The sequence below is a fragment of the Bipolaris maydis genome (assembly GCF_028858645.1).
Source record: "Bipolaris maydis strain C4 unplaced genomic scaffold PSV08scaffold_3, whole genome shotgun sequence".
NCBI lineage: Eukaryota > Fungi > Ascomycota > Dothideomycetes > Pleosporales > Pleosporaceae > Bipolaris > Bipolaris maydis.
Genome location: NW_027093859.1, coordinates 391,620 through 416,120, shown reverse-complemented (window position 1 = coordinate 416,120; position 24,501 = coordinate 391,620). Strand labels below are relative to the sequence as shown.

The following is a 24,501-nucleotide window of genomic DNA, read 5'->3' as shown; positions in this document are numbered from 1 at the left end:
CAGAAGAAAAAAGGCAACAGCCCATCAGGACGTTGCAGAATAAAGCTTTTGGTATTCCCTATTCATCCATTCCTCTCCTAATCCAATCGGCAAATAGCCTTGTCTAGATAACATATAAATAGGCCACGAGCAGTTTGCCTTTACACTCCTCTTCTAATTGTTGGCTTTGCAGTAAAGTCCAATGGGTATACAATTCATGAAATGCCATGATTGTTCATCCTGTCTCCGCCGCCTTCCCCTCGGTATCCTTGTTTATCAACAAGTTTTCGCATAGAAAACAAAAGCATTAGGGTAGTCTGAGTACGCCGAGGTGCCCAAAAAAAGACCCCGCAGACCACCGGATTGTGATATGTAGAGTGAAAGAGAAAGAGATAGTTGGTTATCATCGACATCCAAAGAAGAGCAAGAAAGAAAGAGATGATGGTCATTTGCTGAGCCAGCCTAGCCAAACGACACATCGTGCAGTACATGACGGTAAAAAAAAGTCATTTTGATTCTTCGTCTCAAAGACGTTCAAGTTCCTGGAAGCGCTGGACTGGATCGGCAAAAGATCTCGTCAGACCAACCGAGGCCCAAAAGTCGTCGCTAATATCCTCGCGAGAAGCAAGGCGTTCAAGCAATGATCGTGCGTCGCGGAGTTCCTGGTCCAACGGCGTAGAATCGGCCCGTGTGAGCGGGGGAGTCTCTGCCTCACTTGTGCTCGCGGGCTCGTCAGCCGGCCCGTCGAGCTGTGAGGACATCTGAAGTCTTTGCGGCTCTTCTGTCTGGCTGTGTCTCCAGTTGACTCGGCTGTAGTAGTTGTGGACGTAGTCGCTGGAGTCGCGGGACCGGTCAATCACACGGAGCGAGTAGCGGTCTGCGTCTCGGGCTGGAGGGTCGCTGGAGAAGTACGATGGACGCATTCGGCGACGGGGAGCCGTTGAGTTTGAGAGAATGAAGCCATCTCTCGAGCGCTCCCCCTGGGGGCGGCGCATGGGAGCAGGCACGTCTGTCTCTTCCTCTTCGGTATCCGAAGCCGTGTCGTTATCTGAAGTATCGCAAGCGCGCAGGAACTGGTCGTTCTGTGGAGGACTTGGTAGCTGCGAAGGAACTGTAAGGTGGGTTTGTGAAGATGCCGCCGAGTTTGAACTTCCCGATCGCGAGCTTGAGTTGGAGTTTGAGAAAGAGGCTGAGGCTGCAGCTGACGCAAATGACGATGCAGCAGTTGGTGCAACGGGGTCATCAACCACAGTCGTGAGGAAGCTGTCCCAGTGCAGTTGGTCGTCGAGCGGACTGACGCTGCGATTGCGGTCGCCCAAGCCATCAAGAGCAGGCACTGGACTCCAAGACTCACGTAACGAGCTACTGGGTAATGGTCCGTCGGCAATAGTGCGGCGACCCATCCTGCGCAGCGGTGGAAAGGCTACAGCGTTGTTGTCACTGCTTTCGTGGTCTTCCTCGGGCGCATTTGCAGTATCACTTCTTGCCGCAGATCGGTCAGCGCGGGGGCTCCGTGAACGGGTCAATCTCGGAGAGGCAGCGCGACGATACGACGCCCTCTCCCGCATGCGGGAAAACTCTCGCGCGCTGTGCGTCGTGTCTGATTCTGAGCTCTGCGAAGCTGCTGCGGGTGCAAAGCCGGGGGTAAAAACAGCGATGGGGCGATCAGTCTCCAGGGCCCTGCGCGCCGCATATGAACGCATGAATTCATCGAGGCGATTGCGCGAACGATGCAGGGTGCTGTTGAGGCCCAGGGGTGCAGGTGAGTTGGCCGCAGCCTCGTTGCTGCGGTAGTCGGTTCTCGAGAGTTCAGGCACTGGTGGTGGCGCCAGGCGCGTGCGATGCGACGAGCGTGGTATCCATTCGATGACGGGAGCAGAGCCAGAGGTGGCTATGAGGAACTCAGTATCGAGCGTGCCATTCGGTCGTGGCGATCTGTTCGGTCTGACGCGACGGCGAATGGGTGAGCGATGGCCCGTCAAGTCGGCTCTCAGTACATCCTTGTCCTTTGCCTCGTCGCGCTTAATGTTCCATCCGATGGGAATGCCCATTGCGCATCAAAGAGTGGATTGCAAGTGTTTGGAAAAGATGAGTGGAGCTGTGTTGTTGATGGTGACGCGCGTGTACGGGTGGGCTGGGGATGGTCGGAGGAGGGAACTAAGGCGGCGGAGCGGCGCAGGTCGCACCCACCTAAAACAGTGCAGCGGCAGTAAGGCTGAAGCGTCTGGGGATGCGCAGAGAACCGCCGTCAAGATGCAATTGAGCGAACAGGTGCCTGGACAGCCCTCAAATACACAAAATAACAGACCAGTTATATGTATCACCTCGCCATGCTATTCCGATACTCCTTTCACACTCTGCACAGCCCACAGGCTGCGACTGCCTAACAGCTGGTCGTCTCTGGCAGGCGCGATGGTGTTCGCCAAGCCATAATTGCCTCTTGCGGTATAGTCGCTTTTGCGCGCAGCCTCTGGTCCAGTTGCCACAGTGAGTCAACCACCACCTGCAGGAACCTCGTTTCAGACCATCGCCCGTAGAGACGGCCATGATCCAGCCCGGCCTGGGAAGGATCAGCCAGCTCCTGAGGAATGCAGAATTCCCATGGAGGTCGATACACGTTGCTGGAACCAACGGCAAGGGATCCATCTGCCATCATGCCTCGGAACTGATCGTACGTAAGAAGATCACGGTTGGCAAATTCACTTCTCCCCATCTTGTAGACAGGTAGGCACACCGTCGCCTGGCCATTCGTTGTCTAACCTCCGCAGATGGGACTGCATCACCATCAACAATAAGCCCGTTGACGAGTCGCTCTTCCGAAAGGTCGAGAACCATTACCGGGATCTCAGCCAGAGAGATGGCATTCCTGCCTCTCCTTTTGAGATTTTGACCGCTACTGCATTCCACATCTTCAATGAAAAGAAGATCCAAATTGGTGTGATCGAGGTTGGCATGGGCGGCAAAGAGGACGCCACCAACATTCTGAACAACCAAGCAATTTCCGTCATATCAAAAATCGCTCTTGACCACCAAAATTTTCTTGGTGATACTCTCGAAGAGATCGCCCTGCACAAGGCTGGCATCCTCAGACCCAATGTGCCCTATATCATCAACCCGAGGAACGAGAAAAACTTGAAACTCGTAATTGACGAATACGCAGCCACCATCCAAGCAGGCCCACGTCTCACCCACGAACCTTTAGATTTACAGAAGAGCTTGTTCAACAAAAACTACTGGAAAAGATTTACTGCTCCTTTACTACCTATCCAACGCGACAATGTAGTCTTGGCTGCTATTGCTGCCAGGGAAGCTGTGGAAAGCATAGGGCTTAATTTTAGACCTTTTGAAATCGGGCGTTATTCATTAAAGTCACGGCTGAATGTCAACCCTGGCCGCATGGAATTGATCAGAGTGCCAATCGTTTTTGGAGACGACAAAGACTCGCGGGGCCCGCCGATATTAGTCGATGGAGCTCATAATCCAAATGCTGCCAATTTACTCAAAGAATATGTTCGTCTTGTTCACAGTAAGAGTAAGATAAAGGGCGATGGCTTTCCAGGTAAAAATGGATGGCCAATTACCTGGGTGCTTGCTATGACTGAAGGCAAGGATGCACACGAGTACCTGAGGATACTACTGCAGCCAGGAGACACTGTCGTCACTACGACATTCGGTCCAGTCGATGGCATGCCTTCAGTGAAACCAATGGATCCAACACAACTACTTGAAATAGCAAAGTCTGTACAACCTGGGGTTACAGGAATGGCGATGCCGAAACAGGGTGCGCTGCGAGCACTGTGTGCAGCGAAGTTCATCTCAAAAAGACACCGGCCTGTGGTATTGACAGGCAGTCTGTACCTTGTTGGTGACTTCCATCGTGAATTCCGATCGCGGCGTGGCAAATTTTACATGGAAGATCCAGAGTTCGCATATGACCGCGGACTTTTCAAGGCCATGGTGAAGGAAGAAGAACAGAGGGCCAAAAACTGGTTTAGCGGTTATCCTACAAACATTGACAGTAAAGCCAGCGCCAAAGATGAGAAGGTGCATGCAGAGTGGAACAAGCAAATTGCCAATCGGGAAAAGAAGAGAGCTATTCAAGAAGAAATAGAGGCCCTCGATCGAGAAATGGAGCTGCTTGCAGCAGAGGAGCAGCGTATTGGGCATCGAAAGTCTCCAGACGCTGAAAACCTTGGCGAGCCAGCGGATTCAGAAGGCGCTACATCTACTGATGAGCTTGAAACCTCGACAGAGGAGCATGATGACAATGCAGATGAACTTGGTGAGTCAATCCAACCTTGCAAAGAATCACGCACTCATAGTCACATAGTCCAGGAAGATGAGACAAAACGTGAAAATGACCAAACACCAGAACAAAGTACAAGATTGAAAGTTTGAAAGGTCATTTAGCCGGGCAGAACGGTAGATGAGTTTTCCGAAGTCCAGACACTTTCCGAAAAGAAGTGATGTGATCGATGAAGAGGCGGAGCAAGAAGATGTCTATTGTGCGTCACAAGATCATGGCTATCCGAAGAGGGGGCTCAGTTACCCAGCCAATTTGGATGAAGGAGGGAGAGACTTTCCCGGTATGTTTCAAAGACGGACGACCCTGTCGGTGACCCATAAAATAAAAGGCTTTAGCATTACATATGCCCCAAGACACTTGTCCTCCTGGTACTGTGAACATAGAAGAGAATGCCTCCGAGCCAAGGCCGTAACAATACCCACAGACAGCGGTTCATCTTCATAGTTTCAACGGCCACCATTGTCAAAATAAGCCACACTCCCGTCCGGGCGGCAAGACCTGCATACATGTATGGGGCCCGAGATCACGTCGCTTGCTGCAGTGTGTGTAGAAGTAGCAGGTGTGGCGGCAGCACCTCGGACAATAATGCAAATAATGCCCCAGATTAATATGACCCTGCTTTCTTGCCCATGAATCAGATCCACCCGAATACCTACATTCAATCCTTTGAGGCACAAAAAGCAAGTCGGGGGAAAATACCGAATGGCCTTCATGTGATGGATCTGCTAACCGCCATGCACACATCACTCCAGGGAGTCTCTCCAAGATTGGCCGAGTGTAATTGCGTCCTCATCCTTTGGCACATCTTCTCACACACTCCCGCCTCCAATCCTACGTCAGCTTAAACGATGTTCTCCTGGAACTAAGATGCGGCCCAGGCCCAGAGACATAAGTATGCGTTCCAAGTTTCTCAAGCCTCAGCCGCTCTCCCGATAGGATTGGGTCCAGGATCATGGCCATAAGACCGCTCGGGTCTTTGCTCAGTCAACATGAAGCCAAACTGGGCATGATCGCCTGCCAGTAGGATTGGCCCGACTGGATCCTGAGCATCCCGTGCCTTGGCGCTGCAACATCCTCCCGTTTCGGGGGGGCCCACTTCCAAGCACCATAATCTTGGCCTCATCACACAAATGCGTGGGGTCGTTCTCAGTCACCACGCTACTGCTACTGCCCTCTAGGCTATGCAGTTTCGGAAACACCAAAATTGAGTCTCCTGAGGTCATACAGAAGATGTGAAAAGTATAGAGAGTGCTTGTTGTTGCTGTGTAAATGACATATCATCTCCATGTGATCGATGCATTCTTCAGTAAGCAGTGCGCGAATTGGCAAACACGCCAACTCGAAGATTTGTAACGCGGTTACTTGTCGGCGCACTTATCGACCTGTTCACAGTGGTAAAAACTCATCCCCAGGCTCCTTCGAACATCCTAGTCACTTCCGTCGCAAGCCCTGTTCACCTCCCTCGGTGTTGCAGGCCATCTAAGAAATGCCGCTAGGGCTTAGGACTTGCTTTTGGTTGGTCCGCAGATTACACGGAGCATGGTATTTCACCCCCTACATGATACATGGCTGATAGAAGAAGAAAAGGTTGGTAGGTGCAGAGAGGCTCTGGAAATGTCCAGTACAGTTTTGCATGGAGGAATGGAATAGTCGCTTGTTCAAGGTGCAGATCGAGCCGCAAACCGCTATAGTCGAGGGGTGTTTCAGGGAATGATCCCTCTCCATTGTCGCTTCTTAGTATTGGGCTTAGCACCTGATCATTTGATGCCGTCTATGTAGATAGTGGCTGCCCGTTTGGCCGGCTTTCACAAAAACCACCGTTCTTTACTTCGTATTATGTCCTTGCTTTTCCATTTTGTCTAAGCACTTATTGATTATTGCAGCGACGACCCGTCTTGCCATCCGCTGAGCGGCTTCTTTGTATCCTCCATCATATCTCATCCAGGCTGCACTGCGATAGTCACCATGAACCATAATTACTCAAAGGACTTAATGATTGGTCTGGCGATCGCTTTCGCCATTCTACCAACCTTTTTTGTCGGCTTGCGCATATGGGCGAAGCGGATATCTAAACGCATTGGATGGGACGACTTCCTCACATTAGGTGCATTGGTAAGTACATGAGCGGAGAGTACATGCATGCAAAGATAGCCAGTTAACTAAGTTCAGGCGGTCTGCTTAACATGCTGTTTTCTACAACTAGCCAGTGAGTAAATTTGATCAACCCCGCAGATAGCCATTAACTTTGCGAAAAGCGGCGATACATGGCTACTTGGGTGCCCACCAGCCTCTTGACGAGAATGGCCAACCAATTATGGACGACCCTGGATTAATATTCTTTGAGAGGGCAAGTTGGATTGGGGATTGCGTAACTCTTTGTGCTGACAGGTCTCCAGACAAAATTTGCTATCAACATGATCTCCATTGTTGGACTCGGACTCGTCAAGTCGTCAATCCTAATCCTATACAAGAACATCTTCGACGTGCGAAAATTCCGTATTTGCGTATACATCGTGCTTGCGTATGTGGTAGGCTGGACCATCAGCTTCACATTCTCGCATCTGTTTACGTGCTACCCTATCACCGTCTTTATCGAGCCTTACTACGGGAACAGCTGCGTTGAAACCGTACCAATGTTTTTGGCACTACTTGTGAGTCACTTACGACACGATCTACTTGGTTCCTCCACGCGAAGGACCGGTTCATGTCCGGTTGAAATTGCGACTTCAGAACCTATGCTGACCGGTGCTGTAGTACACTGACGTTATAGCGGACCTTGCTATCCTCTTCCTTCCCATACCCATGGTCATGAGCGTGCGCATGAAAATGAAGAAAAAGATGGCAGTCATAGTGATGCTTTCGTTGGGCGCGGCGTAAGTCATTTAATCTTGCAAGGACGAAGAGCCATGGCATAACTGACAAAACAGTGTCTGCGCTGTAAGCATCACCCGAGTTGTAGCGACGTACTCAATAGCAAAAGAGTACATCAAACACCCCGACGATGTCATTTACTACACAGCCCCCGTATTCTTCTGGACGAACATCGAGTTATCGCTGGGCCTCGTGTGCGCATGCTTGCCCACTCTACGCCCCATTTGGTTCTTCTTCTACCCGAAAGAAGAGACACGGACTGGCTACGGCTACGGCTACGGGTCTTCAGGACGTGGTTATGGATCGTCGGGCTTGCATGGCACGAAAAACAGCTCGTTCAGTGCCAAGTTGGCACGTAAGCCCTACCAGTCAATTGATGAGATGGGTACGTAATGCAACTCGACAAGACTATGCAAGTAACACACGGGCTAATGCCACGCAGAGCTAACAACACGATCTGAGGAGATTCTTCCATCATCGGCAGAACATGATTCTCCAAACAGCACCGACGAACAAGGGATCAGGAAGGAGGTCACTATCCATCAAACCCTTGAATGATAAGTCCGAAGCCAGTTATATCGTGCTGTTACGATAGTCTTAGATACCCGAGCAGTGACATTTAGCGCATTGGCTTTTGTAATAGTATGTCGCTGCGTCCATTCCATACGCCACGGATTAATCTTCAAACGGGTAGTCTGCTGCCAGAACGTGACAGGCACACTAACTGGTGATTGGCGGGTGGCGTTCCCAGCTACATGGTTCACTCGGCCTTTTTTCAACCACGCCACCACCTGCCCCCCTTCACCCCCAACGCCAAGTCATGAATGACACGCCGTCTTTCCCTTTTTCCGACAGGATGTTTCAGGGAATACTCTGCGTCAATGTAACCTCAGTTACGTACCATTATCAAGATATCTGATCCCGATTACACAAATCACGGACCCCACGCAGCTCCGCCCCACAGTGCCGCTCACGTTATAATGAAACTGCTGCTACAACGAGGATCTTGTGCATGCTAGCCCTGCTCAATTCTAGCCGTGGGGCTCTCGAGCGGCACATGGGCCGGGGACGAGCCGGCAATGGAGGTGGGGGAGCGTATCGGGAGCGGCTTGCTCCAGAGGGCGAGGTCCTTAATGCGGCTACATCCGCGGGCGTCGGACTAAGTAAGTGCCATTGAGCATACATATTAATAAATTAACCCATGTCTTGCACAACGGCCATGATTCCCAGATCTAGGCCAGCGTAGTTCGACATGCACCTGTTCGCTAGCGACAATGAGATTTTGCCGACTCGGTCGTCAATGCAAAGCGGCAACGTCTATTGCGCAGTGCTCGCAGCTCGCGGCTCAAAGAGGATTGCATTTCGGCATGCACGCTTACCGAGTAGAAGGCCTAATGGAATTAAAAAGCCGTTGAGCCGTCTACCATGGATTCGGCACCGACTACCTTGTTCCTGTCGCCATGAAGGTCTTGTCACTCTTGGTTTCCTTCGCTGCCGCGGTATCTGCGCTCGCCCTCAAGCAACGCGATGTCGCATCCGACTTGAAGAATCTGGTCCCAGGATCTTCGGTCAACGTCCAAGTGAAGGCACGATGGAGTGACTTCAACACACCCTTGCCTTCTGTCACTGTCACTGTGCAGGCTGAAGACGATATCGCGAAAATCGTAAGTTCTACCCGCCAATGGGCCTTTGCAGTGGCTAACATGCACCCGAGGTCAAATACTGCACAAAGGCCGGGATATCGTTTCTGACACAGAACGGGGGAATTGGATGGGGCAAGACCTTCAAGTTGGGCGAATGGGGTGTTCTTATTGATCTTGCTGGCATGAACAGTGTCACCGTGGCTGCAGACAAGAACACTGCGACTATTGGTGGTGGCGCAAGCATCGGAGATGTCATTGCGGCAGCTGATGCTGCAGGTGCTCTGGTTATTACAGGCAACTGCAACTGCGTTGGCGCCCTGGGAGCTATGCTTGGTGGTGGTTATGGTGCGTTTGTTTCGATCAGCCACATGAAGAGAATTAAGCTGACTGGTATCTAGGCAACCTAATGGGTGAAGTCGGTTTCGGAGTCGACAACATCGTTTCTATGCGCGTCGTCACTGCAGCAGGTGAACTGCTCACTGCATCAGCCACATCGAATCCCGACCTTTTCTGGGCGCTTCGCGGAGCAGGACCAAATTTCGGTATCGTCGTTTCCGCAACCGTCAACGCGAGGCCAGCAACGGCTGAAGACCGCACCGCCTTCATCAACAATCTCTTCTTCTCACCTGACAAGCTAGAGCAAGTTGCACAAGCAGTCGAAGATCTCCCTCTCACCCCAGAACAACGCGTCTACCTCGTCTTGACATCTGGCGGTCCACCACTCAACGAACCATCCATCCTTGTAACCGGTTTCCTCCGCAAGGGCACACTTGAAAGCGGCCGCAAGGCCTTCGCCCCCTTCTACGATCTGGGCCCTCTATCAAACTCCAGCATTGTCACCACGTATGACCACTGGAACGACGCAAACATTGGCTTCTGCACCCGCGGCGGCCGCAAGCCCGCATTCAGTTCCACACTCAAGGGCATGAACGCCCAGAAGTGGCCGCAGATCTGGGACTTGTACAAGGGCTTCCAGGCCAAGGGACCAAACTCCGCCATGCTCGTCGAGCGCTACAATCTAACCAAGGCTCAATCGGCGCCCGTTGGCTCGGTCGCCTTGAATGAAGCACTCCGCCGCGATGCATTTGCCCAGGCTCTTGTCATCCCATGGTATGACGACGCGAGTTTGGATGCTGAAGCGTTGGATTTTGGAAGCAAGGTTAGGGCGCTGTGGTCAAGAAGCAGCGACCCCAAGAACGATCCTACGTAAGTTTAACTTCCCGTTTTCCATGGCTAGGAGAGAGTGGTTGGCTAACAGAATTTGTAGATATCCTAATTTCGCATTTGGTGACGAGACTAACAAGGCTATTTATGGATCTAGCCTTCCGAGGTTGCAGACGCTGAAGAAAAAGTATGATCCCAAGGGACAATTTAACCAGTGGTTCCCGATACAAGTATAGGCACCAGTTATCGGGTCACCTTGACTAAAACTACCTAATTAATAAACAATCCAAGTATATTAATTCTGCAAACATTAGGATTGTTCCCTCTGTTCCAGACATTGTGTTCCCAGAGTACATTGATTGTACTCGTGACGTCATGTTTATTGGACCGTAGTCATTTTTGGACTTTGAATTGCTAACTGAATGCTCATCCCAATTTCTCCCGGTGTCCCTGCGCTTCCCTAGAAAAGTAGGTAGATAGCAAGTTGATCAAGAGTGAAACCTGTGCTATGGCGGACATCGGTAAACTCGTTCCTAGGAGCTTTCTATCGCGTGCTTCTCGTCGTATACATGATTCATAATGTCCGCTCAGCCCCTAGCCTTGCATCCTGGCTTTTGGTCAAGGCATGAAGGTTCGTATGTCCGAACATCTTGTAATGCTGTATGAAAATATCTGTCTCAAATCCCAGAGGCATTTCTGGCGCCTAGTATTCATCGATTGGGAAATGGATGAATCCCTGATATCACATAACAAAACTTCTCTTTCCTCAGAAATTCCTTTAGGCGTTCAATCCTCCTCCTCCACCAGCCTCTGCACCTCAAACACCTGTTCGCCAAACGCATTCCTAAATGCCGGAATCTTCTTCCTCGTCATCCAAACCGTCAGCACCGGCACCTTCTTCATCTTCACCTCATCTTTCTCCTTCTGCGCTCCTCGCCCATCCACGTCCATAGATTCAAACGCCTCCTCTTCCTCCTCACTCTCTATCTCTTCCGCCTCTTTCTTCTTCACTTCCATAACACTCGCTTTCCGTTCGACATCGATGCTCGTAAGCATCGTATACATAGCCCACGTCTCCACCACCCCATCCCCAACCTCCTCTTTGCTACTAGGCGCGACGATCCTGCGGACCATGTCTATGATACCAACCAATTTCGTCGTTCCTTCGCCTTGCGCTGAGACTGCTATGACAACGTCATCTCGCTTTAAAGCGTCGGGCATGTCGATGGTAGATGCGGGATCATGGTAGGCACCCAAGTAGGTTTTGAGGCGATTGATACCAGACTTTACATTTTGATTCTTGGAGAAGACGACGGGAACAATGTTTTGGATGGCTTGCAGTTGTGTCTGGGATTCGACGAGCTTGAATAGGTCTGGTGGGAGGCGGGTCCAGGGTTCGTAGAGAGATGGGTGGATGGTATGTGGGGAGACTTGTTGGGATTGTTTCTTTGGAGCGGTGCCTGAAGTGCTATTTTGGGCTTTTCGCTTTTTGGCGGGGTTGGAATCGTTTTCTGGGGCACCGATGATGGGGAGTGTAGGGCCTTCGCTTGAGTAGGGTGGTGTTGCCGTGATTGTGGTTGTGTCATTGTCTTTTTCTGATGACGCAAAGATCTCGCTCATACGCTTTGGTTTGGCCATATTTACTACTTTTCGAGTTTTTCTGGGAAAATCCGGATCTATCTGACATGAACCTCCGAGGGTTTTGGGGACTCCACAGCAAACGGCGCAGGGACGAAATTTGGGGAAGCTCGACGCGCCAAAATCTCAGAGACGCGCCGGAGATAACACGCCGCATGTTCTTATCGCCGAATGGCGGCACATGCATACATCATCCCATCTAGTCCCCAGACTAATATTACCTACTTTGTCATTTCTCTGGTCCTTTATGAAATAAAATAAGCACAGTGACTTGAGATTCTCCCAGCACGTCATGAACGATGTAGAGTCCGAATTCTGCATCTCCGCAGGCGTCGCCACACAGACTCTCCCCCAAGACTACTCTTCGTATGTGACTTCAAAAATACCAACAAACTCAACCCCGTAAAACCACACTCAACTAATACCACCTCCACACAACAGAAACACCATCCCGGCCTCAAGCCTTCTGAGTCTGCCAGCTGAGCTCCGTCTACTAATCTACGAACACACCTTCACCCACCAAACCATCCACGTGCACCCAAAATCCTACTCCTCCCTCGGACTCAACTCCCCCTTACACCCATATGGGGCCCGAAAATACCAATCAGTAATCGCCCTTCTCCTGGCTTGCAAAACAACCCGCAAAGAGGCAACTCCAACCTTCAACGCACTCGTCACTTTCGACCTAACACCCTACTACAACTGCATGGCCGCAGCATACGAATTGGGACCCGACATATGTCGGAGTATTAGGAGTATATGCGTGGATCCGAGGCTGGCGAAGCGGTTGGCGGTAGGGATGCAGCAGGGTGGTGTGAAAGAGACGGGTTATCGGGATTTGCTGCCGGCATTGCGGTATGTGTATGTGAGTGATAGCAGTGTGGTGTTTGGGGTGTTGGCGGTGAGTCATGATTTGGCTGTTAGGGCGCTGCGGGTGTATTTTGGGTGGGAGGGGTTGGAGGTGCGTTTTACATGATGATTTTGAGCAGACATAGTGCTTGATTACGCTACGTTGGATTATACTTTTTTTTTTGCGCAAGGGGTTTGGCGGCTAGGGGTATATATGTAGATACAACATGAGCCTGCTATCCGAATCACGTCAAAAGGAAACTTCAAGCAACCAAATTTCTCAAGCTTTCCGATAAATAGCAGCATCAATCCCCACCGCCGCACTCATAACTTTCTTCGTCCACTCGCTCACAGGCTCAAGCGCCTTGACCGTATCCCCCAGCTCATTACTCTCGTTGAATTCATGAATAGCCAAGAACGACAGCTCCTTCTCTTTCCCATCACCGCCCTTCTGTGCAACCAACGAATACCGACACGTACGCAGCCAACCAGGCTCTTTCGACATCTGCTCATTATGCTCATCGCGGTACCAAGCATCCAGGTCCGCAGCACCATCCGGCCCAGGCTGCATGAGCGCCACAAGGAGAGTGTGGGCGGGATTATCTTGAAGACGAGGGGGATGCAAGTTAGTAAATGTTCTAAAAGTGCTTCAAAAACCGCCACTAATCCTTCTTGTTTTTTACCATTCCACTTTCCCCCCCTCCTTTTTTCTTCACCCAACCGCCCCCCCCCCCGTCATACCCAACCACCCCCAAGAAAGAAAAGATAACCTACCCCTTCCCACCTCCTTCCCCCTCTCCTTCTCATAGACCTCCACCTCGCTAAACCCCCTAACATCCGCCTCCCCCTGCACCACCTTCTCACCCGCCCAAAACTTAGCCACCTGCTCCACATTTACGTGCTCGACATTGTCCATTAAGCTAACGAGAAGATGTTGTTTGGGGTATGAGGGGTTGGCTGCTTTGTAGAGGGTTGAGCGGGTTGTGCCGAGGACGTGTGATGTGAAGAGCTGGGGGAGAAGGGCGAATTCTGTACTATCTTTGCTGTCTGGGGAGGAAGAGGAAGAAAATGTAGGTTGGATGAAGGACAGGATGAGGCCTGTGGTGGTGGTAGTGGGGGCAGAAGCCATTGTTGGAATATGGGAGAGGATAAGGGTGATTATGAGGGGTGTTGAGCGGACTTTAATACTGGTATTTTGTATGCGTGAGATCGTTAGTAAAGAAGAAATAAGTAGTAGGATGGTTAGTTTATTCGAATCTCATTTGCTGCTGTTAGTATGTAATAGCGAAGCAGGACGCCTTGTCCCCACTTTAACCGGATTAGTTTTTCCGGGAAAAGGAATAATTGAGACAGACAGCATGTATGCCAAACATTTGTAATGAGGTCGAAGCAAGAAATGCAATAGATGGAAAGTAGTAATCTTATTAAAAAGCTTCTCTATGAGTATCGTGTCTAACTGTTTACAAATACATCTAACACCAAGACAGCTTCATGACATAACGTTATCTACAACTTGCTCTTTTCAATACGCTTGAACAAAACATCGCTCTCAGGGTATGGGTCGACAGTAATGTCGTTGAGGGGGTTGAGCTCGCTGGCCCTGTAAAACATATCCTCGTACACCTTTCCGTCTGCGCGGCCCAGACTGCTGTCCAGGACCCAGTCGTCGAAGCCCCATGCGTCGACGAGCCTGACAGCGTGTGGTCGGATGTCCTTGAGCAACTTCATAACAGTGTTTGTCCTTGCAAGCATGATTTGGATCTTGCTGCAGGCACCCGAGGCGTAGAACTCGGAGCCTTCTTGCTCAAGTGTGTGCAGAGCGAAAAGGCGGAACAACTTCATGAGGACTTCAAGAAGGTTCTTGTCAATCTTGCCCTCCTGCTCAATCTTCTTGAGCGTAGAGAGGTTAGTCTTGACGACCATATATTGAGCGTGAGCCTTGCTGAGGCGGTAGAAGTCAACGAGAAGGTCGTTCCACGGCTTCTTCTGCTCATCACGGTGCTTGCTGGCCTCGAAGGCAAGGAAAGAGACGCGCCAAGCGAAGGCAGCGACAAGATCCTCATCTGAGCCAATGATATCGAAAGCGCAGCCAATGTTGCGGCGAGCGTGGAACTCAGAGAGAATCTGAGTGGTGTCGTTTGTGGGCTTCTCCTTGTTGAGGATGGAGCGGACGGACTTGAGCATCTGTAAAGAATGTCAGTAAGATGCGGCCTTTATCAAAAGGGATGAAACTTACGTAGCGAGCTACTTGCTGTGTCAACATGTAGTTGTCACCTTCCCAGGTAGTGGTAGGGAGGTAATCAGAGTACCAAGGTCCGATACCGCTGAAGCTAGAGTAGCCGTGACCACCGCAGGCACGTCGGCAGACCTCAAGACCCTCACAAGCGATGGAACTGCTGAGTGACTTGAGCGCACAAGATGAAGCGTGGAGGTCCGCTAGCATATCACTGCCAGACTGAACTTCCTCAGGACCGGCACCGCGGTTGCTTGGTGCGTTGCTTGCATTGCCCTGTGCAATCTTCTTTTGGTTCTCTTGGTACATATCCATCATCGCTTTTCCTGTGAAATGAAGGGCGAAAGTTGCTGCAAGGAGGGGCAGCAGACGGATCTGGACCATAGTGTAGTTGAGAACGGGGGTCTCAGCCTCACCAGCAGGAGCATCGCGATCCTGGAACTGACGACGAACGGCACAGTAACGAGTTGCAATAGTCACACCACGAGCGAGTACGCTACCGGCTTGCATGACGATCGTCGATCGAACCCAAGTTAGGGTACCGTAGACGAGAGATGGTGAGCCACGGCGACCAAACTTGTTGGTGGTGGGATCCACGTGCGTGTAGCGAGCCAACATGCTAATATGGGGAACCTTGACCTTGTTAAACAGAAGGAAACCGTTGTCCATGGTATTGTAGCCAAACTTGGGGCCAATGTCTCCAATGTGGATGTTCTCGAGCGGCTCATGTGTTTTCAGGTCTCGGATCTGGACACAGAATGGGGTAGGTCCGTAGGACTTTCCGTCAATGATAAGTTGAGCCATGACGACGGCGTGGTTGGCCGTCCTTCCCAACGATCCAATCCACCACTTGCTTGCTGTCAGGTGTGGTGAGTGGATGGTGAAGGTCTTGTCGTCCTTATTCCAGGTAGCTGTTGTTTCAAGCCCACGAACGTTGGAACCGTGGCCGAGCTCAGTCTGAGCATAGCAACCAATGATCTTGTAGTCGTTGGCCTTTGTGAGCCACTTTTCCTGCTGTTCGGGGGTGCCTTGGCCTTCCAATGTCACCTGTGTACTGTTAATGAATGGTCAATTCGATTGGCGAAGGAGACATGCCTTGAACATGGAGTCGTGGAGACCATATGGACCAGGCTCGCCAACGAGCTCCATAGCCATTCGGAATTCCTCGAGATTCCAGTTGTGCTGCTTCTTCAAGATCCTCAACCTCTTCTCTCTTGCAAGAGCACGCTCGAACCTGTCTATCCTACCCATGAAGTAGTTCTGGGACTTGTCAAAGACCTTCTCGGACTTGAGAATGTCGAGGATCTTGTGCCTCATGGCGATGACTTCTTGAGTGTGCAGAAGGACCTCCAGGTCCTGCACCGGCACGTTTGAGCCGGCGCGTTCCGCTGCGAGCAATTCATGCCCTTGGGCGCCCGAAGGCTTGAGCTGCTTGACCCAGTCTGGGGTTTGCTTCATTGTGATGAGTGAGTGATGGTTGAGTTCGTGGGGAAGGAAAGTTGTCTGGGGGAATGAATAAGTATGGGTTACGAGGTGAGCCTCGGCTGTCGATCGGTGCCCAGAAGGTCCATGACGCGCTAGTCCAAGGTCCGAGGTTTATCTTCCGCACGAGGCGCGCGTCAGGCCCGATTGCGATCAGATGAAAGTCCGAGAGGTGAACATGACTGGAACCAGAGCCATAGAATGACTTGTGTCTGCGCTCGTGATAATGCAGATGTTGTAGGTGCCGCTAAGCCCAGAAGCCCAGCCTTGCGTCAGATGAAGACCCTACTTTGACCAATGGGGCATCTGGGACGGATTTGGCCCAGGCGATTGGTAGAAGCGAGCTCTTGGAATATCGACCCGACAGTGCAGAGTCGGTACGGGCTCCCCCGAGACCGGTCGTATATGTATGCAGCCATGTACGGACAGATTTCGAGGTCGCGCTCACATGTGTAGGTAGATACAAACTAAGTACACAGGCATACCTGCCTGAACAACGATGGCACCCATCAGCAAAGGTACAACAAGCCTGGGGCTAGCGCGTGTTCCCTCGACCTCTGTCATGGCAACCTGGTGAGACGTCGATGGGTACGACGATGCTGGTCGAGACAGCCGCCGCCCCGCCGCAAGCGAGCACCGCCTTGCCAGAAGGGTGCCCAAAGCGAGTGTAGCAGTATGCGCGTGTCTCAAGTAGAGGTGAGTATGGGCAGGGAGCATGTAGTAAGTGCTTGTTGGAGCCATTGGCCCCTCTGCAGGCCTACCCGACGGACTACGCAACGGACCCCGACGCGGCATGTGGACCCTCTGGGAGTTCCGGACTGGCGGTTGACCGTGACGAGCAAAAAGAGATTCCTTTCTCGACGGAGCAAGCCGATAAGGATGGCCAGGCAGAGCGACAGTACTGCTGTCTGTGTGTGTGCGTGTGTGGCACGCGAGCTCCTGCAAGCGTGCGAGGGACAAAAGCAAGCGTCTCTGTGCCGGTTGCCTGACGAGCCGTTGCGGTGCACAGCCTCGAGGCGGCACAGAAGACGACGGACCAGGCCTAGGCCAGCGCGTATTTGCAGGCTGAAGCACGAGGCATCAAATCAGTCGTGCACAACAAGAGAGCTGGTGGGGAACAACGGCACAGAGAATGCGCTCCCCGTCGTCATCGCGTTTGGCCTCGAACAAACAGCCACAGCCCCTAGCGTGCACGGCCTTGCTGGCGGCTGTCAGGTAGCGCAGCGTCACTTTCTTTGCCTACAACACCAAGCCGACCTGTTGAATTTCCCTTTCCCCCCTCTGCGAGCTAGAGCACGCAATTCTTCTTCCCTGTCCCTCTGGCCCGGACTTCATTTCTGCTCCACCGCACGGCACTAGACGCCCTCCTGTCTGGCCCTACGTCTACACCTCTCCCGAATTATACCCCCACTCACCACCCTCGACACTGCCTGCAATTCTATGCTCCCGGCCACGACCCCGGCGACCCTCAGATTCCGCTTCCTCTTCTCCCACCAGTCCTCCTAGATACCGGACAAGATGGGCCAGACACTCTCCGAGCCCGTCGTCGACAAGGTAATTGCCTCCCAATGCTGCCGCCCACCCCCGCCCCCGCACTCTGTCCTTCTTTCCACGCCCCCCTTAAACCGTGGCGACAGTCGCTTTGCATCGCCCGGCCACGGCGCGCATGCTGTGTTGCCTGGCCTGAAATGCTGACATTGCATCTTCCTAGAAATCTGAAAATGGCGAGGGCGAGTCACTCATCTACGGTGTTTCCTCGATGCAGGGCTGGCGCATCAGCATGGAGGACGCACATGCCACCGTATTAGACTTCAATGCCGACGACACCAAGGGCACACCTACCGACAAGCGACTGGCCTTCTTCGGCGTGTACGACGGACACGGTGGTGACAAGGTGGCGTTGTATGCTGGCGAGCAGCTGCACAAGATTGTCGCAAAGCAAGAAGCATTCAAACAGGGAGACATCAAGAAGGCTCTGCAAGATGGCTTCCTGGCAACAGATCGCGAGATTCTGTGTGGTAAGTCGACTGTCAACATCACCCCTATCCATCACGGGCCACCTGACACCTGCCAACAGATCCCAAGTATGAAGAAGAAGTGTCTGGTTGCACGGCATCAGTCGGCGTCCTGACAAAAGACAAAATCTACGTCGTATGTCAACCCCGCATCCTACCACGTTGCGACGCTCACACAGACAGGCCAACGCAGGTGACTCGCGCACTGTTCTAGGAGTCAAGGGCAGGGCAAAGCCCCTTTCATTCGACCACAAGCCGCAGAACGAGGGTAGGCAGATACGCCGACAGTTTGCGATCGGTCACTGCTGACATCTTCCAGCCGAGAAAGCACGTATCCAAGCCGCAGGTGGCTTTGTCGACTTTGGCCGCGTCAACGGTAACCTTGCTTTGTCGCGCGCAATAGGCGATTTCGAATTCAAGAAGAGCGCCGATCTCCCCCCAGAACAGCAAATAGTCACCGCCTACCCCGACGTCGAGATTCACGATATCAACCAGGATGACGAGTTCCTGATTGTGGCTTGTGATGGTGAGAGGAATAGTCTCTGTAACCACATCTCTTTACTAACTGGATTTCAGGTATCTGGGACTGCCAGTCTTCTCAAGCCGTTGTCGAGTTTGTTAGGCGCGGAATTGTTGCAAAGCAGGATCTCGCATCCATTTGCGAGAACATGATGGACAACTGCCTGGCATCTAACAGCGACACTGGAGGTGTTGGCTGCGACAACATGACGATGATTATTGTTGGTCTCCTGCAGGGAAGGACAAAGGAGCAGTGGTACGAGGACATCGCAAAGCGGGTTGCGAATGGAGAGGGTCCATGTGCGCCGCCAGAGTATGGCAAGTCAGAAGATCCAGCCGAATCGCCCAAGGCGGAAGAGTAGTTCAGTTCTAATACAATCGTGTAGCCGAGTTCCGCGGTCCCGGTGTTCACCATCGCATTGACGATTCTCCTGATGACATCGACATGGAGCTCGATAGCCGCTTCCGGCCGAATAACAGCAATGGTGGCCGCATCATCCTCCTCGGTGATGGCACAGAAGTCTCTACTGGAGAAAATGAGCACGAAATGTTTGACAACGAGGATGAGGACAAGGATCTTGACTCGCAAGTCAACAAGTACAACCAGGAGGCCGACAACAAGTCGCGCCAGGACCGCCAAGGCACCCCGGGCCCTCAGCATGAGAGCAAAGTCCAAGTAACCGAGTCACCGTCCTCTGTGCAGACTGAAAAGTCTGATGCTCCCGAGCCTCAATCGAAAGAGGCTCAAGCCAAGAAGACAAGCGAGAAGTAGCTTGTGCTCACTTGACCTGGCCACAGCATTCACACAGGGCCATGAAAGACCGACCTCGATGCATATCAACATGTGGTGCCTATCTTACGAATCTTTTTGTCTTGCAAGCGGTGACGGGTATTGGTTTCTTGCAGGATTAAAGTAGTGGGCCATGGAAACAAGTCTCACGGAACCCATGCGGGTAGTGTTATGGAATGATACCTGGCGGACTAGAATCGCCATCTCCTATGCCTAGCTATATCTTTTTTTCATGATACTTTTGTTCTACTGAAACAGAGCTTACCATTGGTGTGTGTATGTACTTTTCCCCGCAGAGACCGTGACCACTAAGCTATGACGTCATATTGATCCGAATGTGCTGTTGTCCGCACGGACTCAAGAGCAATGCCATCAGTATTCTATATGCGTTTTATTCCAGGCTTTCTCAACCCAATAGGGATTCCGTTCATGGGTTGTAGACAAGTTTTGGATGTGCTCACTCATGCTATCGTCGGTTGCGCACTATCCCATACATTGAACATCACCATGCGTCATCCAGACGGCATTGCAACCACAACGACGGATCCAATCAAAGGCCCCAGCACTCACAGTTTTCATGTTTTTTGCAGTCTTGTTTCAATTTTAATACTTGCAACTCTCGGGAGTGTTGGTTCGTGTGCAAAACACCAGAAATAGCACAGATATCCAGGGTCTATGTCCGCGCATCATCACATTTGGTCATAATTTGTGATGTCGGTGTAAACGTCACGATTATAGTGTGACTTTGGTAGTGCCGGAAATAACAAGCTATGATTTGAATTGACTGGATCTGGCCACTGATTCAAAAGAGTTCATACCGATTTTTAGTCTCACTTCCTTCCGCATCTCCAAGCACTCCATCCGCCCAATCTTTCTCACAATGGACCCCGTTAACCCCAACCAGAAAGTTCGTAAAACTCCACAGTGGGCATTGTACCAGCGTGAGAACTTTTGGAAATCGAATGAAGGCGAAGTCCCAGTCTTCAATACCGGTATGGTCACCTTGCCTTGGTGACATCTTACTTCATCCATGCTAAGACATGTAATAGATCCTGGTAAGCTTGAAGAGTTGGCAAAAGAGAAACTTAGTCAAGGGGGCTGGTTCTATGCCTCCTCCAATGCTGGTCAATCGCGCACCCACATCGCCAATAGACAGGCTTTCTACCGGCACCGGATCATTCCGCGCATGCTTGTTGATACCAATCAACGTGACACTACAACCGAGATCTTTGGACACAGAGTTCCTGCACCAATTGGATTTGCACCTGTCGGCATCAACAAGATCTATAATCCGCAAGGCGAGTTACCTGTAGCGAGATCTGCGGGAGTATTAGGACTACCATACTGCCTCTCAACAGCAGGTTCACAAAGCATAGAGGACGTTGGTCATGCTAATGACCAAGGCGTGAAGAGTGGCCGAGGCGATGTCGGAACCGCTGCCGGCGGTGGTGAAAGGGGCCTCAGGTTTTTCCAATTGTACATGCCACATGACGATGAGCTTACACGCTCACTCCTGCAGCGCGCAGTGGACAGTGGCTTTACGGCATGTATTCTCACAGTAGACACATGGCAACTCGGCTGGCGACACGACGATGTCGCAAACTCAAACTATGCTTTCTACCATGGCATAGGCGCGGACCTGGGCTTGACTGACCCGGTCTTCCAAAAGAGGTTGGAAGAGAAGGGCATTGATCCCACAACCCAGCCAAACGAGGCAGGTGCACTCTGGATTGACAATGTATGGCATGGACGCGCGCACACATGGGAAAAGGCTGTATGGGCAATGAAGCTCTGGAAGGAACTTAGCGGAGGCAAGCCATTCTCTTTGAAGGGCATTCAAAGTGTGGATGATGCGAAAAAGGCTGTGGAATTGGGCTTCGACGGCATCGTTGTAAGCAATCACGCTGGACGACAGGTTGATGGGGCAGTTGCAAGCTTGGATGCTCTGGAAAAGATTGCCGACAGTAGGCTTCCCAGATATCAGATTCTGTCGCCTCCCTCGCTAACCCTTTTCCAGCTGTTGGCGATAGAATTTACATCATGTTTGACTCTGGCGTTCGCTCGGCATCTGATGTTGTCAAGGCACTTGCTCTGGGCGCAAAGTTTGTCTTCGTTGGCCGGCTCTGGATTTGGGGCCTTGCCATTATGGGCGAGGCTGGTGTCACCCATGTCATGAAGAGCTTGTTAGCAGACTTGGATATCTTGATGAATGTTGGAGGATTCAAGAATATTGAAGAGATAACAAGAGATGCACTGGACAGTGAGCCAAAGGGATACCAGCTGTTGCCAACAGCTAGTAAGCTCTAGAGCGTAGTGGATGGCATTTGTTTGCTTACCGCGTATTTGCAGACGTAATGTTTTTTCCGCAAAACAAAGACTTTGCATTTATCTCCTCGAAAAGCACTTCTATATCACCCACATTGATTTAGCGGCTTGAAAGCCTGTAGAAGTAATTGATGTATCTTAGCCAATGGGCCAGTGGGTGTGATCACATGGCGCTAGGCCAGGAAAGGCTGACCGCTGTAGGGCTGGGAGATGGTCCAAGCACTCCCGAGCCACTCCAACTCAACTCCCACTCCCCTCAATGCGCAGCTTCCCCTCCTGTGACTGTAGACAATACACATAAACAGTATGTTTTGTATCGTCGCGATTCATTGATTTTGTTATATCACGGAATTATTCAACAAGAAGCCATTGCGACGCTACCTAAATCTACTTGTGTTGTTCGACATACAGACCGGAGCCGGCCAGCCCAGAAATATCTCCGCGTTGACTGCCCATCATGTCGGTCATTCTCTGTACTGGTACGTGGAAGTGCTACGAAGCTCTGAAGAACGATACTGACTCCTTGAATAGCTGGTTACGACCACACTATTCGGTCCGCATACATTTGAACTCGCGTTGTTCGCAATCTATACTGACAGCTCAACGCCAGATTCTGGGAAGCGCTGTCTGGAATCTGCTCCCGCACCATTCCTCACCCAGACTCGCAAGTCAATCGCCTCTGCATATCGCCTGATAAGCGCTACCTCGCTGCTGCCGGCCACCACACTGTAAAGCTGTACGACATCAAATCAACCAACCCGAATGCGATTCTTACCTTTGACGGCCATACTTCGAACATTACCGGTGTCGCGTTTCACTGTGAATCCAAGTGGTTAGTCACTTCATCGGAAGATGGCACGGTTAAGATTTGGGATACACGGTCAGGCAATGTCCAACGCAACTACACCCACGGTGTTCCGGTCAACGATGTGGTGATTCACCCAAACCAGGGAGAATTAATCAGTTGCGATCGTGGCGGCAACGTAAGGATCTGGGACCTCGGCGAGAACAAGTGCTCGCATCAGCTCATTCCCGAAGATGATGTCAGTGTCGCAAGTGTGACTGTTGCCAGCGATGGCAGCATGGTTTGTGCTGGAAACAACGCTGTAGGTTTGCCTATCTTTTCAGAGCGGAAACTCTGGGAATGGATTCTAACAAGAGCGACAGGGTAATGTCTATGTCTGGCGAATGATCCAACGTAGCGACACTACATCCATCCTGCCCATATGCAAGTTTGTCGCACATACCACCTACATCACTCGCGTTCTCCTCTCCCCCGATGTCCGCCATCTAGCCACTTGCTCCGCTGACCACACAGCCCGCATTTGGTCTGTTGATACCTCAGCTCCCCATAACGTTACGCCCAACGACAATCTCCCGTCAGCCAGCGAACGCGACCCAGCAGCTTTCCCGCTCGAGACTACACTACACGGCCACCAGAGATGGGTCTGGGATTGTGCCTTCTCGGCAGATAGCGCGTATCTGGTCACTGCCTGTTCTGACCATTATGCGCGATTGTGGGAACTAGGCAGTCAAAGCATTATTCGGCAATACAACGGACATCATCGTGGAGCCGTCTGTGTGGCCTTGAACGACACTGCTGTTGGTAATTAGGGATCACGACTTCACTCGGTAAGTAAGATTAGTGAACGATATGTGCATGAATCCATGTATTTGCATCAGCGTTGGCGTTTTTGGCGGGGAAATGATACTCAGTAACGGGGAGGTTAATTAGTCAAATATTAGATGGGCATCTATGGCGAAACAAGGAGGGTTCTTAATCATCAAGGTCTGGGAAGTGACAATCAAGTCATATACAACATGTGTCTGTTTGAGCGGTAATCTGGATTGTGGAGATATAAGGGTACAAATCATTGTTGCATAGTGTACAGATGAAGATGAAGGGCAGAGAATGCAACGACGGTATATCGTTCTCAGTGAACGGTAAAACTAATGCCCTCTCTCGTTCGCTCTTTGAACAAGCCCTTTTTTTTCTGCTCTTAATCGCATGATAAATTGATCCTATTTACAGCACCCAACGCCATGATCGCTATGCATGATCTCCCTTTACTCTTCTATGATAGAGATAACAAAAGAAGCATGACCGACTACTTGGTAGCAATAACAGGGAAAGGGGACAGTTGAACGTTGGTTGCCAAAACGATCAAAGAGAAAAAAAAGACAAGGAAGAAACAGATACAAAAAACGCCCGAACAAATGCTCCCGAACTAAAACTCCCTTTCATAACAAACACAACAGCAACAACCCTTTGGGCATAAGGCGTAAAAATTCTTTAATCCATAATTCATTCCTTCACATCCCCTAGGGTAACTATCACCACCACCCACGACACTCACCCATCCATGACTCCTGCTCTTCCTCTTCCCCCTTTCCCCTCCTATTGCAACCAAAAAAAAACCCCCTCCCCACGGAACCATCAACCAGCATCCGGTGGTCCCATTACAACAAGACTTCTTATTTGCGTATCAAAGCCGAGAACCAAGACGATAATTTCTTGCCGGACACACTCGGGGGTAAGTAGAAGGAGAAGAAGAATAGCGTGCTGGGGGTGTTTTCGTTGTGATGCTCTTGCCACATCATGGCCTTTTCCCACCAAAGTCTTGCGTTCTGAACCTGTCGATAACAAAAAGGGCGCGTCGTTATGTAGGATTGTAGCCGTACTGGGA

General features: G+C 51.2%; 11 protein-coding genes across 11 annotated transcripts; 6 read left to right on the top strand and 5 right to left on the bottom strand.

Moving 5' to 3' along the window:
- Positions 1-2: 2 nt before the first annotated feature.
- PSV08DRAFT_272915 (uncharacterized protein) lies at positions 3-431 on the bottom strand (the record flags this gene model as incomplete). Its single annotated transcript, XM_066092523.1, has 1 exon — positions 3-431. The coding sequence occupies one exon, from the start codon at positions 426-428 to the stop codon at positions 195-197; it is 234 nt and encodes a 77-aa protein (XP_065949524.1). The 3' UTR covers positions 3-194.
- On the bottom strand, positions 432-2,045 carry PSV08DRAFT_359694 (uncharacterized protein). Its single transcript, XM_014221254.2, has one exon. The coding sequence runs from the start codon at positions 2,028-2,030 to the stop codon at positions 504-506; it is 1,527 nt and encodes a 508-aa protein (XP_014076729.1). The 5' UTR covers positions 2,031-2,045; the 3' UTR covers positions 432-503.
- Positions 2,046-2,480: 435 nt separating this feature from the next.
- Positions 2,481-4,647, top strand: PSV08DRAFT_217277 (Mur ligase). The gene is made up of 3 exons (XM_014221253.2): positions 2,481-2,703; positions 2,748-4,261; positions 4,310-4,647. Exons 1-3 carry the CDS (start codon positions 2,525-2,527, stop codon positions 4,375-4,377), a joined length of 1,761 nt encoding a protein of 586 aa, XP_014076728.1. The 5' UTR covers positions 2,481-2,524; the 3' UTR covers positions 4,378-4,647.
- Positions 4,648-6,250: 1,603 nt separating this feature from the next.
- Positions 6,251-7,714, top strand: PSV08DRAFT_348282 (uncharacterized protein; the record flags this gene model as incomplete). Its single annotated transcript, XM_066092807.1, has 5 exons — positions 6,251-6,397; positions 6,682-6,936; positions 7,040-7,158; positions 7,213-7,541; positions 7,599-7,714. The coding sequence occupies 5 exons, from the start codon at positions 6,251-6,253 to the stop codon at positions 7,712-7,714; spliced, it is 966 nt and encodes a 321-aa protein (XP_065949523.1).
- A 527-nt stretch (positions 7,715-8,241) lies between these two features.
- Positions 8,242-10,238, top strand: PSV08DRAFT_359692 (uncharacterized protein). Its single transcript, XM_014221250.1, has 4 exons — positions 8,242-8,820; positions 8,871-9,144; positions 9,198-10,005; positions 10,067-10,238. The coding sequence occupies exons 1-4, from the start codon at positions 8,617-8,619 to the stop codon at positions 10,197-10,199; spliced, it is 1,419 nt and encodes a 472-aa protein (XP_014076725.1). The 5' UTR covers positions 8,242-8,616; the 3' UTR covers positions 10,200-10,238.
- Positions 10,239-10,639: 401 nt separating this feature from the next.
- PSV08DRAFT_399531 (uncharacterized protein) lies at positions 10,640-11,690 on the bottom strand. The gene has a single exon (XM_014221249.2). The coding sequence runs from the start codon at positions 11,599-11,601 to the stop codon at positions 10,750-10,752; it is 852 nt and encodes a 283-aa protein (XP_014076724.1). The 5' UTR covers positions 11,602-11,690; the 3' UTR covers positions 10,640-10,749.
- A 136-nt stretch (positions 11,691-11,826) lies between these two features.
- On the top strand, positions 11,827-12,603 carry PSV08DRAFT_399530 (uncharacterized protein; the record flags this gene model as incomplete). The annotated part of the gene is made up of 3 exons (XM_014221248.2): positions 11,827-11,967; positions 12,043-12,456; positions 12,591-12,603. The coding sequence occupies exons 1-3, from the start codon at positions 11,894-11,896 to the stop codon at positions 12,601-12,603; spliced, it is 501 nt and encodes a 166-aa protein (XP_014076723.2). The 5' UTR covers positions 11,827-11,893.
- A 47-nt stretch (positions 12,604-12,650) lies between these two features.
- Positions 12,651-13,672, bottom strand: PSV08DRAFT_272866 (uncharacterized protein). Its single transcript, XM_014221247.2, has 2 exons — positions 13,225-13,672; positions 12,651-13,053 (listed from the first exon to the last, which is right to left on the bottom strand). Exons 1-2 carry the CDS (start codon positions 13,577-13,579, stop codon positions 12,731-12,733), a joined length of 678 nt encoding a protein of 225 aa, XP_014076722.1. The 5' UTR covers positions 13,580-13,672; the 3' UTR covers positions 12,651-12,730.
- Positions 13,673-13,848: 176 nt separating this feature from the next.
- PSV08DRAFT_399528 (uncharacterized protein) lies at positions 13,849-16,211 on the bottom strand. The gene is made up of 3 exons (XM_014221246.2): positions 15,779-16,211; positions 14,687-15,730; positions 13,849-14,634 (listed from the first exon to the last, which is right to left on the bottom strand). The coding sequence occupies exons 1-3, from the start codon at positions 16,139-16,141 to the stop codon at positions 13,957-13,959; spliced, it is 2,085 nt and encodes a 694-aa protein (XP_014076721.1). The 5' UTR covers positions 16,142-16,211; the 3' UTR covers positions 13,849-13,956.
- Positions 16,212-17,317: 1,106 nt separating this feature from the next.
- On the top strand, positions 17,318-19,706 carry PSV08DRAFT_272827 (phosphatase 2C-domain-containing protein). The gene is made up of 7 exons (XM_014221245.2): positions 17,318-17,719; positions 17,877-18,183; positions 18,243-18,316; positions 18,364-18,448; positions 18,500-18,706; positions 18,757-19,017; positions 19,086-19,706. Exons 1-7 carry the CDS (start codon positions 17,684-17,686, stop codon positions 19,469-19,471), a joined length of 1,356 nt encoding a protein of 451 aa, XP_014076720.1. The 5' UTR covers positions 17,318-17,683; the 3' UTR covers positions 19,472-19,706.
- A 663-nt stretch (positions 19,707-20,369) lies between these two features.
- PSV08DRAFT_244489 (WD40 repeat-like protein) lies at positions 20,370-23,959 on the top strand (the record flags this gene model as incomplete). Its single annotated transcript, XM_014221244.2, has 8 exons — positions 20,370-20,481; positions 20,539-21,453; positions 21,507-21,785; positions 22,226-22,293; positions 22,414-22,920; positions 22,982-23,393; positions 23,429-23,446; positions 23,847-23,959. 8 exons carry the CDS (start codon positions 20,370-20,372, stop codon positions 23,957-23,959), a joined length of 2,424 nt encoding a protein of 807 aa, XP_014076719.2.
- Positions 23,960-24,501: the final 542 nt, after the last annotated feature.

What these genes read in the sequence shown, in the direction of transcription:
- PSV08DRAFT_359694 (XM_014221254.2), bottom strand. Translation starts at nt 2,030, where the DNA reads ATGGGCATTCCCATCGGATGGAACATTAAGCGCGACGAGGCAAAGGAC.
- PSV08DRAFT_217277 (XM_014221253.2), top strand. Translation starts at nt 2,525, where the DNA reads ATGATCCAGCCCGGCCTGGGAAGGATCAGCCAGCTCCTGAGGAATGCA. An exon ending in TCTCCCCATCTTGTAGACAG is followed by an intron (nt 2,704 to 2,747) that starts GTAGGCACACCG and finishes TAACCTCCGCAG; the next exon opens with ATGGGACTGCATCACCATCA. An exon ending in TGACAATGCAGATGAACTTG is followed by an intron (nt 4,262 to 4,309) that starts GTGAGTCAATCC and finishes ATAGTCACATAG; the next exon opens with TCCAGGAAGATGAGACAAAA.
- PSV08DRAFT_359692 (XM_014221250.1), top strand. Translation starts at nt 8,617, where the DNA reads ATGAAGGTCTTGTCACTCTTGGTTTCCTTCGCTGCCGCGGTATCTGCG. An exon ending in TATGCTTGGTGGTGGTTATG is followed by an intron (nt 9,145 to 9,197) that starts GTGCGTTTGTTT and finishes ACTGGTATCTAG; the next exon opens with GCAACCTAATGGGTGAAGTC. An exon ending in GACCCCAAGAACGATCCTAC is followed by an intron (nt 10,006 to 10,066) that starts GTAAGTTTAACT and finishes CAGAATTTGTAG; the next exon opens with ATATCCTAATTTCGCATTTG.
- PSV08DRAFT_399531 (XM_014221249.2), bottom strand. Translation starts at nt 11,601, where the DNA reads ATGGCCAAACCAAAGCGTATGAGCGAGATCTTTGCGTCATCAGAAAAA.
- PSV08DRAFT_272866 (XM_014221247.2), bottom strand. Translation starts at nt 13,579, where the DNA reads ATGGCTTCTGCCCCCACTACCACCACCACAGGCCTCATCCTGTCCTTC. An exon ending in GGGGAAGGAGGTGGGAAGGG is followed by an intron (nt 13,054 to 13,224) that starts GTAGGTTATCTT and finishes CTCGTCTTCAAG; the next exon opens with ATAATCCCGCCCACACTCTC.
- PSV08DRAFT_399528 (XM_014221246.2), bottom strand. Translation starts at nt 16,141, where the DNA reads ATGAAGCAAACCCCAGACTGGGTCAAGCAGCTCAAGCCTTCGGGCGCC. An exon ending in TCCACGACTCCATGTTCAAG is followed by an intron (nt 15,731 to 15,778) that starts GCATGTCTCCTT and finishes AACAGTACACAG; the next exon opens with GTGACATTGGAAGGCCAAGG. An exon ending in CACAGCAAGTAGCTCGCTAC is followed by an intron (nt 14,635 to 14,686) that starts GTAAGTTTCATC and finishes CATTCTTTACAG; the next exon opens with ATGCTCAAGTCCGTCCGCTC.
- PSV08DRAFT_272827 (XM_014221245.2), top strand. Translation starts at nt 17,684, where the DNA reads ATGGGCCAGACACTCTCCGAGCCCGTCGTCGACAAG. An exon ending in CAAAAGACAAAATCTACGTC is followed by an intron (nt 18,317 to 18,363) that starts GTATGTCAACCC and finishes TCACACAGACAG; the next exon opens with GCCAACGCAGGTGACTCGCG. An exon ending in CCACAAGCCGCAGAACGAGG is followed by an intron (nt 18,449 to 18,499) that starts GTAGGCAGATAC and finishes GACATCTTCCAG; the next exon opens with CCGAGAAAGCACGTATCCAA.